The 17,464-nt window shown below is 39.9% G+C and overlaps 1 protein-coding gene across 1 annotated transcript in view; it reads right to left on the bottom strand.

The window, feature by feature from the left end:
• LOC126285321 (coronin-6) overlaps positions 1–17,464 on the bottom strand; it is an 86,341-nt gene that overhangs the window by 14,755 nt on the left and 54,122 nt on the right. Inside the window, exons 7-8 of the mRNA XM_049984624.1 lie at positions 5,986–6,192; positions 3,369–3,638 (exon numbers count right to left, since the gene is read on the bottom strand). Of these exons, the coding sequence (XP_049840581.1) occupies positions 3,369–3,638; positions 5,986–6,192 (477 nt within the window). The remainder of the gene's footprint in view (positions 1–3,368; positions 3,639–5,985; positions 6,193–17,464) is intronic.

Here is a 17,464-nt window from a genome sequence, read left to right as displayed (position 1 = left end):
CAGTCAGTAACGTTGATAGTGAGAGATCATTTTCTAGACATTGCAATATAATGTATGACAGGAGAACAGCTCTGACTCCCAGTAATATGAAAGTCATGGTATCCTTATATTTCTCCGAATGACTTGTGTGTTGTGTACGTAGGCTAGGACAGGATAAATGTTTTCCAAACTTTCATGATTTAGTATTTGTGTTTTAATAAGAGCCGGCTGCTGGTGGCCGAGCGGTTCTAGGCGCTTCAGTCTGGAACCGCGCAACTGCTATGGTCGCAGGTTCGAATCCTGCCTCGGGCATGGATGTGTGTGATGTCCTTAGGTTAGTTAGGTTTAAGTAGTTCTAAGTTCTAGGAGACTGATTACCTGAGATTTTAAGTCCAATAGTGCTCAGAGCCATTTGAACCATTTTTAATAAGATTTATAATTTTTATGCTTTTTCAATTTAGGTAAAATAAAAGATTTTTCACTAAAAATGTACCATAAATGTATTTCCTTTACCTTTTACTGCTGAAAAGTGGAAATAAAATTTAGCGAAATTATTGACGAAATGGAAAAAAATAACTAGCAAGAAATATACCAAAATAACTTTTTTAAAAAGACGAAATGGGGCAAAAAATTTCACCACAAACAGGTGCCTCTAGTCATAAGCCATCTCATTTCAATATCAAAGTTATTAACCATGTTTCACTTCACTACTTTCAAGTCCAGTTGTTTCTGGAGCAGGATTTCTTATCCCAAGTTGATACAATAATAGGAAGAACTAAGGGAATAAAAAATCAAAACTAATATTAAAGATGGAACAGCATTCTACCTCCACAAATCTGTGATTCAGTATTGAAGCATGTAAGTAGATTAAACTCATGATCTTAATTATACATCAAATCCTACATTCACATGTCCCCTTAGGGCATGAAGATAACATGGAAGAGTTCTAGAAGCAACAACAGGCATACAATTCACAAAGTATAATATAGATGGAGGGGGAAAAACCATGACTCACCAAGTGGCAGCAGGAGCCACACATGCAGAAGTTAAGGAAATGTACTATCTTTTGGAGGCAGTGGCAACTCCTCCAGGCAGAAGGATTGAAAAGGAAGAAAGACAGACAAAAGGAAAAGGACTGGCAAGGTTTAAGAAATGGGGAGAATCACAGAAACGGTGGTCAGGGATAACAAATGATTTAATCCTGACCCAGTGTATGGATGACTTTTCATGATTCTCTCTATTTCCTAAACCTTGTCAGTCCTTTTCCTTTGTCCCTCTCTTCCATCCACTTCAACACTTCTGCCAGAACAGGGAGCCACTGGCTTCAAACCTTCAATATTTCTTTAACCTCCATATGATTTTGCTCCTGCTGCTGCTTCCCGAGTAGATTTGTTATCTATCCAATATATTTTCAAAACCTGTTTATTGTTGTTGATTTATTCACCAAGTATAATGTTAGTTTTTGGGGTCTTTAATGCATAACTGAAAACTGAAGGAACTTATAAATCAGCCACTACCAATTCCAACTTACATGAAAAAAGTTGCAATAATGTGGTTTGACTTGGAATGGCAACTGATCTCACACTATAAAGCTGAAAATTTTAGCATAACTACATTCACTTGAAGCAATATGAATATCATCCAAACGAACAATAGAAAATCAAACTGACCATATTGCTACTCCATACAGAATGGAATATGCATGAATATTTTGGGGAGCAAATTGTAACACAGACCATATGTTGAGTATATTAGGAAGGGGGGAAAACCATAAAAATACCTTTGAACCTACTAGGTACAACTTGGGAACTCTGGCAAATGTAGGAAAAATAAGACAGAATCAAAGCAAAAACTAGGTCAATATGGCTATGAAGTCTTTTGTGAAAGAGTCCTGCAATGAAAAGTTCTGGATTAATTTGTTGTGTCAAGTTTTGGAGGGAGACCACTCCTACAAGTGAGTGCGTTAATTAAAATACCTATGGGCACTTTTCACTGACAACTCGTTACATGAAGCAGAGATCAATGCCAGAATAGAAAGCAGATAACCAATCTTACCATGGCCTAGCACAAAGGCTTCGGTCCGGATCTCTCTCCAGACAGTTCAATATTCGACTACACAAAATCCTGATCCAGCCTGTTGTTCTATATGGCTGTGAGACAGAGTATCCGGAAACAGGTCTTCCATAAGCACTCCTCGTTTTTGAGAGAAAAGTGCTTCAGAAGATCTTTGGTCTGGTTCTGGATGCAGACACAGGGGAACAAAGGATCAGGCACAACCAAAAGGTTGAAGAACTATACCAGCACCCCAACATAGCAGGAACTATCAAAGCCAAACGAATGCAGTGGGCCGGCTATGTGGCCTGGATGGAATATCACATATGGTCTATGAAGCTCCTGGATTTCACACCTACAGGAAAGAGACCTCCAGGGAGGCCCAAGAAGCATTGGAGGGATGGCCTCCATGAAGACTTAAATCAAGCATAAATAAATGTGGACATATGGTAGATAGCAGCAATGGACAGAATACAATGTAGGAGGAAACTTGTAGCAGCATGTGGTCCACTGAGTGATCGCGTAGAAGTAGAAGTAGAAGAAGAAGTAGTTCAGATAAAATCCCAAGCTTTTGATGACCGAGGCAGTCATCAAAAGATTGTGTTGGTCTCCAAATTTGAGACCCGCTCATAATGAACAACAGTAAGAGAAAAAAAAAAGTAGACACACAGTAATCAGAAAATGATATCCAAAAGACAGTAATCAGAAAGTGATGTTCAAAATAATGGTTGAAAGAATAACTCAATGTTTGATTCAACTAACAATTACAGATTAAGTTCTGGACAGAGGTCATCCAAAGGAGAAACATGGGTTCAAGAAAGTGTTGGTATGTTGATAGAGCCACAAACAAACACAAACACACACACAAAATTAAAGCTTTCGCAACCAACGGTTGCTTCTTCAGGAAAGAGGGAAGGAGGGGCAAAGACGAAAGGATGTGGGTTTTAAAACCCACATCCTTTCGTCTTTCCCTCTCCTTCCCTCTTTTCTGAAGAAGCAACCGTTGGTTGCGAAAGCTTTAGTTTTGTGTGTATGTTTGTGTATCTATCGACCTGCCAGCGCTTTTGTTTGGTAAGTCACATCAACTTTGTTTTTAGATATATTTAAGAAAACCTACCAAAAATGAACCCTATAATGGGAGAAAAAGGGAATATTATAACAGTACGGTAAATGAAGTAAAAAACAATATCAAGTATTAGCAGACCAGTTATGTTCAACAAGACCGTAACATAGCTGCCAGCGAAATCATCAAAAGAGAATATTTTATAAAGAGCCCTCCCCCACATATTCACCCGCCTTACCACTTTAGTCTGCTGCTGCATCAGTTATATACTTACTGAAAGTGAGGCTCCAGATCCTCCACCTCCAGCACTGCTTCCTCCTGAACTGGCGGATGATGCACCACGTCCACCCTTTGGGGGCATCTTGTCCAGTACATTTGGTTTACGGCTAACCTTCAAGTCAGATTTCTGAGCAGCTGGTTGGTATCCATCTCTTAAAGAAATAAGTATCGGCTCTGCATCTTGCCCGTTTATCCATTCTTCTGCTGACAATGCAGCTGTGTCACCAGCAGTGTCAGGGTAGAGATCTTCTTGAAACAGCTCTGACTGTGAAACAAACACTTTGTTTAACTACAGAGTGTAGAGAAAGAGGAAAATCATATTACAAATCATACCACCATTAACACTTACAGCAGAAATTGAAATAGCTACATATCAATAAATGTGCAACTACCCTTTTTATTTTATTTTATTTTATTTTTATTTTTTATTATTTACTGTTCTACATTTCTGGTTTGTTACTGTTGTTGGCTATTTTAGTAAAAGCCAGATTCTCTGACAATGTCTGTTAAATTTTGCAAGCTGAATCTGACAGACTACAGATGCAACTTATTTGTGTGTTTTATTAGGCATACCTGCCAATGTGATATCTGCCTGATATTGCTCATAAACCCCCATAATGCCATGCAATTGCATGAGAAATCTGTAGGAATTTTCAATACTGAGAACTTCACACATAAGTTTGGAAAGTTTTAATGCCATTTATACAATGAATTGTGTTTATGAAAAACTTTAATTTCATCATCCATGCATAACAATTTCTCTGCAGACTAACAGTACCTATTCTTAAGTCAATTTAAAGACTTCTGAAGTTAATTTACACACTTCAAGAATAACCACCATTCTCTCCATCAAGAAAAGCCTTGGATAGTAAATCAGTTCTCTATTCTATAAATAATGCATTCATAAATTTATAAAGAAATGTGTAACATGCAATTTTGTTAGACATTTAGTCAATGTAAAAACTGTAGAACTGCAAGACATTATTGCTGTAAAAAAATCTTCCCGCTTGACATAACAAACACTTTTCTGGACCCAAGAGTAGCATTTTATATTTATTCTCTAGACTGTCAAAAAAACTGTTATTGAAGACATATGACTGAACAAAAAGGAAGGCAAATTAGGATTAAAACCTCAATGTTCTTAAAAGTGAGTCACTAGATCAGATTTCATAAGCACGGGGCAGCAAACTGTCCAAAATCTCATTGAAGTAACCATATTTGTGTGAAATGATTTTACAGAAATAATGGGAAAACACAAGTCTAGATGGCAAGACACAAACTGGAAACATGTTCCTCTCAAATTTAAGTCCAGAATTTTTTTCGCTGCATCATCTGCCTTTGCAACTAAATACAATATCCTATTTGTACTGGGTCATGGTTTGCTGTCAAGTGAGCCTCCCCTTAAATTACACAGTAATGTTTGGAATACAAGCATGTCACAATAGTTCTGCTCTTACAAATAATGCTGCCAAGACCTTTTCCATTGCACCATCTTTTTAATAATAATATCACTATCATGCATTTCATTTATTTCATAAAGGAAAAAAATCTGATGAAAGACTACTGTGAATACTACAATTTTACTTCTTATACACTTAAGTTTGATGGTAAAACGATTAAACAGCAGTTAATAACTACAGTTGATTTCTTAACAAATTAATTATTCAAACTCAGGGATTATTTTAAGCAGGGCTTTTAATTAGGTGTTACATCAGCATTAAAAACTGTTAGCACACACAGTATACTTGTCTTAATGTATCAAATAATATACAATTATGTACACTGTATGTACTTTTATGGTACAGCAGAAAGTGTTGATCATTACAAGTGCACTGAGCACTTGGAATTTTTAATATCACTTTATTTCAATTATTGTCCTCCTCACTGGGCAAACATGAGCAAAAAACGTGCTGGTTTGTTACGAAACTGAAGAATGTTTTAATCACACGAATTAAAATCTTTTATATTCATAAAGTTACAAGCTTACTTTTGCCAAGATTTGTAACTGGCGTCGTCCACTCCTACACTCTACTACGCAATAGTTTTAATTTAAAAGTTAATACCTGTATAACATAACTGTTTTGTAATAACTATTACTACTACATAAAATAGAAAGAAACTTCCATATGGGAAAAATATATTAAAAACAAAGATTCCAAGACTTACCAAGCGGGAAAGCGCCGGTAGACAGGCACAATAAATAAAACACACACACACAGAATTTTTAGCTTTCGCAACAGACGGTTGCGAAAGCTAGAAATTCTGTGTGTGTGTGTGTGTGTGTGTGTGTGTGTGTGTGTGTGTGTGTGTGTGTGTGTGTGTGTGTTGTTTGTTTTATTTAATGTGCCTGTCTACCGGCGCTTTCCTGCTTGGTAAGTCTGAATCTTTGTTTCTATTACTACTACAGATATATATGAAGAACAAATAGGAAAAACAAGCACACCATAGCAGGCTTAGCCCCTTACAATTATTTAAACAGCTCCTTTTTTATTCTGAGTCTCTGCTTTTCATACAAATTAGAAGTTCTGATAGGAAATAACACACAAATTTTAATTTTAGGATGATCTTCCAGATGCTACTATCAAGTAGTTAGATAAAGACACAATCATTACCTTGCGTGGAACTGTCATTGTGATAACTTGGCAAAGGCCAGAGTTATTTAGCCGGTAGAACCTTGTTATTTCACAAGAGTTAACATCACATCCCCTCTTTGGCATCATTCCAATGCCTCTCTGTGGATCTGGTGTCTGGAATGTGTTTATGTAGTGCACAAATGGAGGTTCAGCTGTTATTTCAAAATATCTTATTACACTATCCCCCTGTAAACAGAAAAGACAGCTAATAAACAAATATCCACAAAACAAATAAAATATTTGAGGGATACAAAAACCACAGCTGAGAATCAAGTGCCAGTTTATACAATACAGACTGTCTACAGCAACTAATGGAATGTCTAATTTACTTTTTGAAACATCAAACAATGTTACCCTTGTGGAAACTTTTGTTAACTACAATATACACCATAAAACATAATGCACCTTTTCTAATTGGTAACAACACAATGGTAATCAATGTCACTCTCGCAGAATAGCTGTACAACTCAAAGAGGTGTAAAGACATTGTAGAATACCTTTTCTAAGTCACCAATCTTTTGAATGACTTGAAATTGCTTTCCACTTGCTAACCTTTACATAATATCCTCTATAATCTGTTTTGCATACCCTAATTTTGCTCTGCAACCTTATTATTTTTCCCTTCTACTGGAGCACCCAGTGTCAAACCCACTAATACTGTATGTAATAGCAGATGCTCTACTAACTTGTTGCTCCCCTTGGTATACGTCTTTAATATTCTTCAATTATTATAGACTCTTTTCAGTAATTGTTCACTGTGTACTTTAGTTCCAACTTAATTTTTAACATTCTTGGATACCACTAATTTTATCTTATCTGGATTTCCAGTGGTCTACATCTCACTTCCTGTATCACTGTGCTCCAGATGTACACTTTCAAGAACTTCTTCCCCATTCTCAAATTGATATCTAATAACACCTACCCCATGAACCATGAACCTTGCCGATGGTGGGGAGGCTTGCATAACTCAGCGATACAGATGGCCATACCGTAGGTGCAACCACAACGGAGGGGTATTTGTTTAGAGGACAGACAAATGTGTGGTTCCTGAAGAGGGGCAGCAGCCCTTTCAGTAGTTCCAGGGGCAACAGTCTGGATGATTGACTGATCTGGCCTTTTAACATTAAGCAAAATCGCCTTGCTGTGCTGGTACTGTGAAGGGCTAAAAGCAAGGGGAAACTACAGCCGTAATTTTTCCTGAGGGCATGCAGCTTTACTGTATGGTTAAATGATGATGGCGTCCTCTTGGGTAAAATATTCTGGAGGTAAAATAGTCCCCCCGTTTGGATTTACGGGCGGGGACTACTCAAGAGGACGTCATGATCAGGAGAAAGAAAACTTGCGTTCTGCTGGTCGTAGTGTGGGATGTCAGGTCCCTTAATCGGGCAGGTAGGTTAGAAAACTTAAAAAGGGAAATGGATAGGTTAAGGTTAAATATAGTGGGAATTAGTGAAGTTCGGTGGCAGGAGGAACAAGACTTTTGGTCAGGCGAATACAGGGTTATAAATACAACATCAAATAGTGGTAATGCAGGAGTAGATTTAATAATGAATAAAAAAAATAGAAGCGTGGGTAAGCTACTACAAACAGCATAGTAATCGCATTATAGTGGCCAAGATAGACACGAAGCCCACATCAACTACAGTAGTACAAGTTTATATGCTAACCAGCTAGGCAGATGATGAAATTGGCGAAATGTATGATGATATAAAATAAATTATTCAGGTAGCAAAGGGAGACGAAAATTTAATAGTCATGGGTGCCTGGAATTCGGTAGTAGGAAAAGGGAGGGAAGAAACATAGTAGGTGAATATTTATTGGGGGAAAGAATGAAAGAGGAAGCCATCTGGTAGAATTTTCCACAAAGCAGTACTTAATCATAACTAACACTTGGTTCAAGAATCATAAAAGAATGTTGTATGTGTGGAAGAATCCTGGAGATACTAGAAACAGGTAGATTATACAATGGTAAAACGGAGATTTAGGAACCAGGTTTTAAATTGTAAGACATTTCCAGGGGCAGATGTTGACTCTGGCCACAATCTATCGGTTATGACCTGTAGATTAAAACTGAAGAAACTGTAAAAAGGTGGGAATTTAAGGAGATGGGACCTGGATAAACTGACTAAACCAGAGTTTGTACAGAGTTTCAGGGAGAGCATAAGGGAACAATAGTCACAAATGGGGGAAAGAAATACAGTAGAAGAAGAATGGGTAGCTCTGAGGGATGAAGTACTGAAGGCAGTAGAGGATCAAGTAGGTAAAAAGATGAGGGCTAGTAGTAATCCTTGGGTAACAGAAAAAATACTGAATTTAATTGATGAAAGGAGAAAATATAAAAATGCAGTAAATGAAGCAGGCAAAAAGGAATACAAACATCTCAAATATGAGATCGACAGGAAGTGCAAAATGGCTAAGCAGGGATGGCTAGAGGACAAATGTAAGGATGTAGAGGCTTATTTCACTAGGGGTAAGACAGATACTGCCTACAGGAAAATTAAAGAAACCTTTGAAGAAAAGAGAGCCACTTGTATGAATATCAAGAGCTCAGATGGAAAACCAGTTCTAAGCAAAGAAGGGAAAGCAGAAATGTGGAAGTAGTATATAGAGGGTCTATACAAGGGTGATGTACTTGAGGACAATATTATGGAAATGGAAGAGAATGTAGATGAAGATGAAATGGGAAATATGATACTGAGTGAAGAGTTTGACACAGCACTGAAAGAGACAACATTCCATTAGAACTACTGACAGCCTTGGGAGAGCCAGTCCTGACAAAACTCTACCATCTGATGAGAAAGACGTATGACACAGGCGAAATACCCCCAGACTTCAAGAAGAATATAATAATTCCAATCCCAAAGAAAGCAGGTGTTGACAGATGTGAAAATTACGAAACTATCAGTTTAATAAGTCACAGCTGCAAAATACTATTACAATTTCTTTACAGATGAATGGAAAAACTGGTAGAAGCTGACCTCGGCGAAGATTAGTTTGGATTCCGTAGAAATATTGGAACACGTGAGGCAATACTGACCTTACAACGTATCTTAGAAGAAAGATTAAGATAAGGCAAACCACGTTTCTAGCATTTGTAGACTTGGAGAAAGCTTTTGACAATGTTGACTGGAATACTCACTTTCAAATTCTAAAGGTGGCAGGGGCAAAATACAGGGAGCGAAAGGCTATTTACAATTTGTACAGAAACCAGATGGCAGTTATAAGAGTTGAGGGGCATGAAAGGGAAGCAGTGGTTGGGAAGGGAGTGATACAGGGTTGTAGCCTCTCCCCTATGTTATTCAATCTGTATATTGAGCAAGCAGTAAAGGAAACAAAAGAAAAATTCGGAGTACGTATTAAAATCCATGGATTGTAATTCTGTCAGAGACAGCAAAGGACTTGGAAGAACAGCTGAACGGAATGGACAGTGTCTTGAAAGGAGTATATAAGATGAACATCAACAAAAACAAAACGAGGATAATGGAATGTACTCGAATTAAGTCAGGTGATGCTGAGTGAATTAGATTAGGAAATGAGACGCTTAAAGTAGAAAAAGGAGTTTTGCTATTTGGGGAGCAAAATGACTGATGATGGTCGAAGTAGAGAGGATATAAAATGTAGATGGTCTCTGGTAAGGCAACTGTTTCTGAAGAAGAGAAATTTGTTAACATCAAGTATAGATTTAAGTGTCAGGAAGTCTTATCGAAGTCTTTGTATGGAGTGCAGCCATGTATGGAAGTGAAACATGGACGATAAATAGTTTGGACAAGAAGAGAATAGAAGCTTTCGAATTGTGGTGCTACAGAAGAATGCTGAAGATTAGATGGGTAGATCACATAACTAATGAGGAGGTATTGAATACAATTGGGGAGGAGTTTGTGGCACAACCTGACAAGAAGGGATCGGTTGGTAGGACATGTTCTGAGGCATCAAGGGATCACAAATTTAGCATTGGAGGGCAGTGTGGAGGGTAAAAATTGCAGAGGGAGACCATGAGATGAATACACTAAGCCGATTCAGATGAATGTAGGTTGCAGTAAGTACTGGGAGATGAAGCAGCTTGCACAGGATAGAGTAGCATGGAGAGCTGTATCAATCCAGTCTCAGGACTGAAAACCACCACCACCACCACTACCACCAGTAGATTTCTTAAAAAAGAAACCATTCTTCACCTGTGCCAATCTATTGTCTAGCATTTACTATTTCATCAGTAGCCCAACAAGTTGGTCAATAAAATCTTCTTCACAGGAAAGGCCAATTTTGAAATGTCCTGCATATTTATGTGGCATCTGCACAGGTCAATAAGAGTTACCTTGTAACATGAACATAATTAATTTTCAATAGTCTGTGCAAATAATGATACCCAAGTCCTAGCAGAGTGGAGAACTATTAATACACGTGTTTTATTTATCATCGTTCAGTGGGAATAAGGCACTACTCCATCCTTTTTGAGATTGGAAAGTTCTTGAAAGAACCAGTAAGTTGCAGAATAATGTATATCCAATGCAATTTTTATAGCCCTTTTAGAACTGCGAGGATGTGACAGCTAGTCAGTCATCGAAAGCTCGAGCTATCTCCATCATCGTTGTCAAGAGTAAAACAACTGACTGCCAGGGCTGGCACAGTTTTCGGCTTATGTAGCCACATCTGCAACAATCAGAGAGGGCTGAAAGGATGCATGTGCTGGTGGTGAGTTGGGCAGATCACAGCAACTCTGGCCCACTGAGAGACCGAGTGACATCATCAGATTGTGTGAGGCGCTGGTGTCACATTTTGAACTGCCGCTCTCGCCTTCCGTCAAGCAGCTTTCATTGCTTCCATTTGACATCCAAAGTCCCCTGCCTTATGAAGTTTGTACCCAACGTCTCTGGTAAAACTGTTGCTGTTCATGCTAATCTTGGGCCTCTTTTACAACAGAAACCCAGGATGTTGATGCATGAACCAAGACTCTCATGTTTTCAGACTGTTTTTTTTTTCTTTTTTTGTGTCGGTTCCCAAGCAATACTCAGCTAAAGCTTTCTTCGTTTAATAAGTCACTTGTGCTTGGTACAATGCTTCACAACTATACAAGTCATCTGACCTGTATTCAGAGAGAATGGTTATAGCTAGATACACAATGCCAATGCTAGATACACAATTTTCTTCCATCACACAATCTTGTGATGTTTTCCATAGTTACTATTCACTACAGCATTGTTCTTCTCCGTGTCCTTTCTTTACCTTCTTTCCTACGTTTATTCACCACTTTCCAAACCACACACACTCTAACTTCCACACCACACTGTGTCAATGATTTTGTCCCTGCACAACACATTGCTATGTGATCGTGTGGATTGCTGGTGCAATATCCGATGATTGAAATTCTTCCCACCAATCATAATTATTCCTATTGATGCCATTTCCTCACTCATCCTCACCTCTTTTCGCATTTTATTTTCCATACCTACCCATGCCACACACATTTGTGAATCTTACTCTAACCAATCACTCTTCCTCCTCTCTTCCCTTATCCCACATACACATATTCCCATACCTTATCCATTCCTTTTCTCCCGCACTTTTTTAAGCATTCTTGCGCATTTTTATATACCCACGTTTACTGTGCATATTTTTATGTACCTGTGCATGCTGTTGCATATCTTCATGTATTTGTACACTTCTTTTCTGTTATCCAGTTCCCCTTCACAAAGATTGAACACCTTCATTTGCCCATTTATGCATCAATTCCAATTCACCTAAGCCATCTCAGCCACAATGGACCCCAGTGACATCTTTCTGCACCAATTCAGAAAATTCATTATCCCATTCCCATGCTAATAGCCAGTCACACATCTTGTTCCTTAAATGGTATCTAAACCATAGAATTCCTCCCTCCCCCACACACCAGATAGCTCACCCTGTGGCACAATATACAGCTGATCGGTTGGTTGGTAGGTAGGTTGGTGGGGTTAAAGGCACTAAACTACTAAGGTCATCAGTCCCTTGATGACAGGTAATCAAATGTCTGATGAAGGCAGGGTGGTATTGGATGACAAAGGGGCACTCCTTTGTAGCAGGTTCTTGGGGTGGTGGGAGGATTGGAAGTCCATGGGGGGAAATAGCACGAGAGATCTGTTTGCAGACTAGGTCCAGGGAATAATGCCAGTGTGTGAAGGCCTCGGTGATCGACCTTCAGATGAACATAACATGCTTGATTTCAACAGCTGCTTCACAACCCAGGTCATCTGGATCCTCTCAACCACCACCAGCTTTTCTGATATGCTTAAATGGGAGTTATCCTTACAACACATTCTCCCATCTTGAAATCGTCCTGGCCCCAACTTATGGTAACACACTGTTCCTACAATCTCCAATCACCCCCCTCTGTCCTATCACCTCCTCCCTATTCACGTCTCCCACCCTTATTGTGTGCCACCCGCTGACAATGCATCAGAATGTCTTTTTCTTACCAGCTCCTCTCGTTTTCCTCTCGCAAATGACTCCCTGCCTCACATCCTCCCAGTGCTGTGCCTGGTGGCAGTCTTGTCCTGTCTCTATATATTCTCTGCACACTCCACTAGACAGCACTCTTTTCTCACTCCCACAGATACCCTACTATCTCCTTCCCCGCTTCATCCAGATGGCTCCGTTTAGTCCATGTAACAGCTGCTATCCCATCTGAGCTGTGAGATGGCATCATGTGCATAAAACATGGATGATAATCAGTGTAGACAAGAAGAGAAAATAAGCTTCTGAAACGTGGTGCTACAAAAGAAGGCAGAAGATTTGGTGGTTAGATCACGTAACTAATTAGGAGGTACCGAATAGAACTGAGAAGAAGAATTAATGGCACAACTCGACTAAAAGAAGATATCTGTTGGTAGGATGCATCCCGAGGCATCAAGGAATCACCGATTTAGAACTGGAGGGAAGCGTGAAGTGTAAAAACTGAAATGGGATACCAATAGATGAATACACTATGCAGATTCAGAAGGATGTAAAATGGTTCAAATGGTTCAAATGGCTCTGAGAACTATGGGACTTAACATCTCAGGTAATCAGTCTCCTAGAACTAAGAACTACTTAAACCTAACTAACCTAAGAACATCACACACATCCATGCCCGAGGCAGGATTCGAACCTGCGACCGTAGCGGTCACGCGGTTCCAGACTGTAGTGCCTACAAGGATGTAGATTATAGTAGTTACTCGGAGATGAAGGGGGCTTGCACAGGATAGAGTCGAAAGGGGAGCTGCATCAAACCAGGCCTTGTGCACTGAAGACCAAAAAACAACAGTGGAATTTAGCAGCAGTTTAAAAGGTGAGTATTCTCTACTGTCAGAAGAGGCTGTATTGGTATTTTTACCTTTCGCAATTGCATACATGTGCAAAACAGGTTCTAAGCTTGTGTGTCAGCAAAAAATAAATACTGCAACAAAACTGATGCTGAATCTGTCATGAGAAATGAACTTTCATCTATGAAGTCAATATTAAGTGTATCTGCAAAAATAGGATCCACTTTAAAAGTACTGTTTAGTTATGTTATTTTAAACTTACAACACTAAGAACTTGTGGGTTAAACCTGAAATTTTTTTGGCACAAATAAGTATTATTTGAAATAAAAGACTTTTTGCTATCAATACTCCCTTTTTCAGATTGTTGCATTAACAATATTCTGTAGGAACAAATCAGGGGCTCTACAGTAAAATTGGAAATAAGAAGAAGTAGAGGGAGACGAAGAAAAGTCAGGCAGCAGCAGCCAGCCGAGACACGAGCAGCAACAGGTAAGTAATTATTTTTTGACATATTAAGAGCTCCTAACCAGGAGTGAATTTATAGTTTCATCTGTGTACTTTAGTTTCTTAAGTGTCTGCATGTTTATTTAATATTTACAGTGTAGGAAAAAGACATATTGATACTTACTGTAAAGATGAAATGTCAAGTTGCAGATAGGTACAATTCTAATCATGCGTGTCTGCAACATGACTTCTTTCTTATGGTAAGTAGCAATCTGTCTTTACCTACAATGTTGATATTCCTACCTAGAGTCTCCACTGTTTAATTTCATATTTAATAGACACAGTTGTCACATTTTTGATTCCGTCAGAAACTAAAATGATTTTGTAACATATTACAAGTTCCTAATCAGGAGCGATTTATTCAGTTTCACCCGAGTGCTTTGGTCAGTTTTTGAATCTCTGCATATTAATCTAATTTAGTGGACAGAGTTCTTGTGTTTTCCTCTGTGTCTAAAATACAGTTCTGCAGTGCGTGTCTAAGAGTCCCGATTTGTCTGTGTAGTGTTGTTTTCCGCTGTCTTTAGCATGTATAGAGACAGTGATTACCGTGTGTGGACGTGAGCCGACTTGGTGACACTTCACTCTCAGCTCCAGGCTGTTATAGCTTTGTTTACATAGCTTGAAACTGCAGTGGCTAGGCATCACTGTTGCAGGCTGGTCGTAGGGATCCAATGGATGTTCTGCATGTCTGAGTCCACCAATCAGTCCACATCGGTGGCCAGTTCAGTTATTGCTCACACTGAGGTTGACCCCTCATCTATGGTCGAGTGGGAGGTCACCTCAGGGTGTGGCAGGTGGTGATAGACTTCCCAGGGGGCCTGATAAACTGGTTTCATGTGCTGTCTATTGATGACACTGTCCCTCAGTCAGTTGCAGCTGATTGTCCTGTTTCACAAAAAACCTATCAGACTGCAAGATCTGTGAAATCAAGAGTGTGGAGCCAGATATGGAACGGGTCCTTCCAGATGCCACAAAGAGCACGGGGTGCAGCCAACTGCAGTTGGTGGTTCACGTCGGTACCAATGACGTGTGTCTCTTTGGATCCGAAGAGATACTCTCTGGTTTCGAGCGGCTGCCTGTCTTGCTTGTGAGATGAGCTTACCATTAGTAGCATAGTTGACAGACTGATTGCAGACATCTGGTATAGATCTGAGTGGAGGGTATGAATCAGAGGCTCAGATGGTTCTGCGACTGTAAGGCTGCAGATTGCTTGACCTGTGTTTAGGGTGGTTGGGTTTTGGGTTATGCTAAGTAGATCAGGGGTCCAATAAATGCAGGAGGCAACTACATGGGTAGCACAAGGCTGTGTTGTGTGAAATGCGTGGCTTTTTAGATTAGAGGATCTTGGGGAAACACAGAAAGGGTTTCAGTCTCAAAGGGTGCAATTTGAATACAGGAAGAACATAGATACAGGCTCAATAGGTACAGCGTGTGACTCAAACGTTTCCAGACTTAACTCGGAACTAGAGATTTATTGGACATAAAAAAGGATAGCGGACTAAAATTCTTCAAAATATGATCCTTCAGCATCAACACATTGCTGCCAGTGTGTCTTTCACTGTTTGCAGCCCTTCTGGAAGGCCTCGGGCATCATGCAGTCAAGGGCTCTTGTCGAAGCCTGCTGGATGGCACCGATGGAGTTGAATCGCTTCCCTTTTAGGCCTGTCTTGATTCGGGGAAAGAGGAAACTGTCACTTGGAACCAAGCTGGGGCTGTACGGTGGCTGCGGCAGTGTTGTCACATTGAACTTGACCAAAACTTGGGCGGCGGCACGCGACGTGTGAGCGGGCGTGCTGTCATGTTGGAGAATCCAATCACCCTTGATCACTGGGTGGACACAGCAATCTTGATCCCTCAAGTGGCAAAGCACTACAGCGTAAAAGTCACCTGTGACAGACTGTCCATGAGCAACAAACTACTTGTGAATAACTCCTTGTTCATGTGAGCTTTCTTGGGCTTCAGCGAGGAAGCAGTGTCTTTCTGAGCTTTGACACTTCGACTCTGGATCATACTTGTAGACCCAGGTCTCATCACCAGTGACCACTTTCTCCAGAAGGTTTGAATCAACATTCAACCGTTGCAGCATTTCCTGGCAAACAGTCATGCAACATTTCTTCTGATCCACCGACAAAACTTTTGGCAGCAGTTTGGCACACACTTTTCACATCATCAAATTCTCAGTCACAATCCTCCACACTGTACTATGACCGAGTTCCAGTTCACTGACAATTAATCTAATACTAAGATGACAGTCATTGTTTAAAAGTTCCCGCACTCTCTCCACGTTTTGATCCGTTCGGCTTTATGATGGCCTCCCAGAGTGGTTGTCATCAACATTCTCGCGGCCATCTTTGAAACGTTTGCGCCACATGAAAACCATTGCATGGGACATGGCTTCTTCCTTAAAGGCCTCTTGAATCATACTGAGAGTCTCCACAGATATGGCTTGAATTCAAAGAAATAGTATCGACAGCAATTGAGATCCAGAATGAGATTTTCACTCTGCAGTAGAGTGTGCACTGATATGAAACTTCCTGGCAGATTAAAACTGTTTGCCGGACCGAGACTCGAACTCGAGACCTTTGCCTTTCGCGGGCAAGTGCTCTACTATCAGAGTTACCCAAGCACAACTCACGCACCGTCCTTACAGCTAAAATGCCACCAGTACCTCGTCTCCTACTTTCCAAACTTCACACAAGCTCTCCTGTGAACCTTGCAGAACTAGCACTCCTGGAAGAAAGGATATTGCGGAGACCTGACTTAGCCATGGGCGTGAGTAGTGCTTGGGTAGCTCCGATAGTAGAGCACTTGCCCACGAAAGGCAAAGGTCCCGAGTTCGAGTGTCGGTTCGGAAAATACAGTTTTAATCTGCCAGGAAGTTCCAGCAATTGAGAAATTTACACCAAATAAATTAACAAAGGATGGACCTGATCCCCCCCACACTACACAAAACAGGTCAGAACACTGTTCTAGAAACAACAAAAAAAGCATGCCAAATTTTCACAAATGCAAAATCTCCAAAATTTGTGACCTTTTACAGAAGCTTGAAATTTAGCACCAACTTCAATGTGAGATGCTTATAACAGTTTCCACAATGAAACTGTTTTGAAACCTTGCAAAAAATCCAAAGAGATTCTGGTTGTATGCCTTCAATGCCTTCTCTACACGATAAAAATGGAAATGCTATCGACGACGGTGCTGCCAAAGGAGTGTTACGAAACTCAGCCTTCCAAAATCCCTTAACCAAAGATTTCAAATAAAGAACAGCTGTCAACATGAGTAATTTAGAAGAAGATATCCTCAGAGTAGTGAAGCAACTTAAACCGCTTAACAAATGCAAGTCTTCTGGTCCAGACTGTACGCCAATTGGGTTGCTTTCAGAGTATACTGATGCAATAGCTTCATACTTTATCATATACAACTACTCGCTCAATGAAAGATCCATACCCAAAGACTGGAAAGTTGCACAGGTCATGCCAGTATTCAAGAAAGGCAATACGAGTAATCTACTAAATTACAGACTCACATCATTAACACAGACATGCAGCAGGATTTTGGAACACTTATTCTGTTCAAACATTATGAATTACCCCTAAGAAAACCGTCTACTAATACGCAGTCAACACAGATTTAGGAAACATCCTTCTTGTGAAAAACCATTAGCTCTTTACTCACACAAA

Source organism: Schistocerca gregaria, chromosome 8 (assembly GCF_023897955.1).
Source record: "Schistocerca gregaria isolate iqSchGreg1 chromosome 8, iqSchGreg1.2, whole genome shotgun sequence".
NCBI classification, from domain to species: domain Eukaryota; kingdom Metazoa; phylum Arthropoda; class Insecta; order Orthoptera; family Acrididae; genus Schistocerca; species Schistocerca gregaria.
Note: the sequence above shows the minus strand (reverse complement) of the source record. Positions and strands in the feature narration are given on the sequence as shown.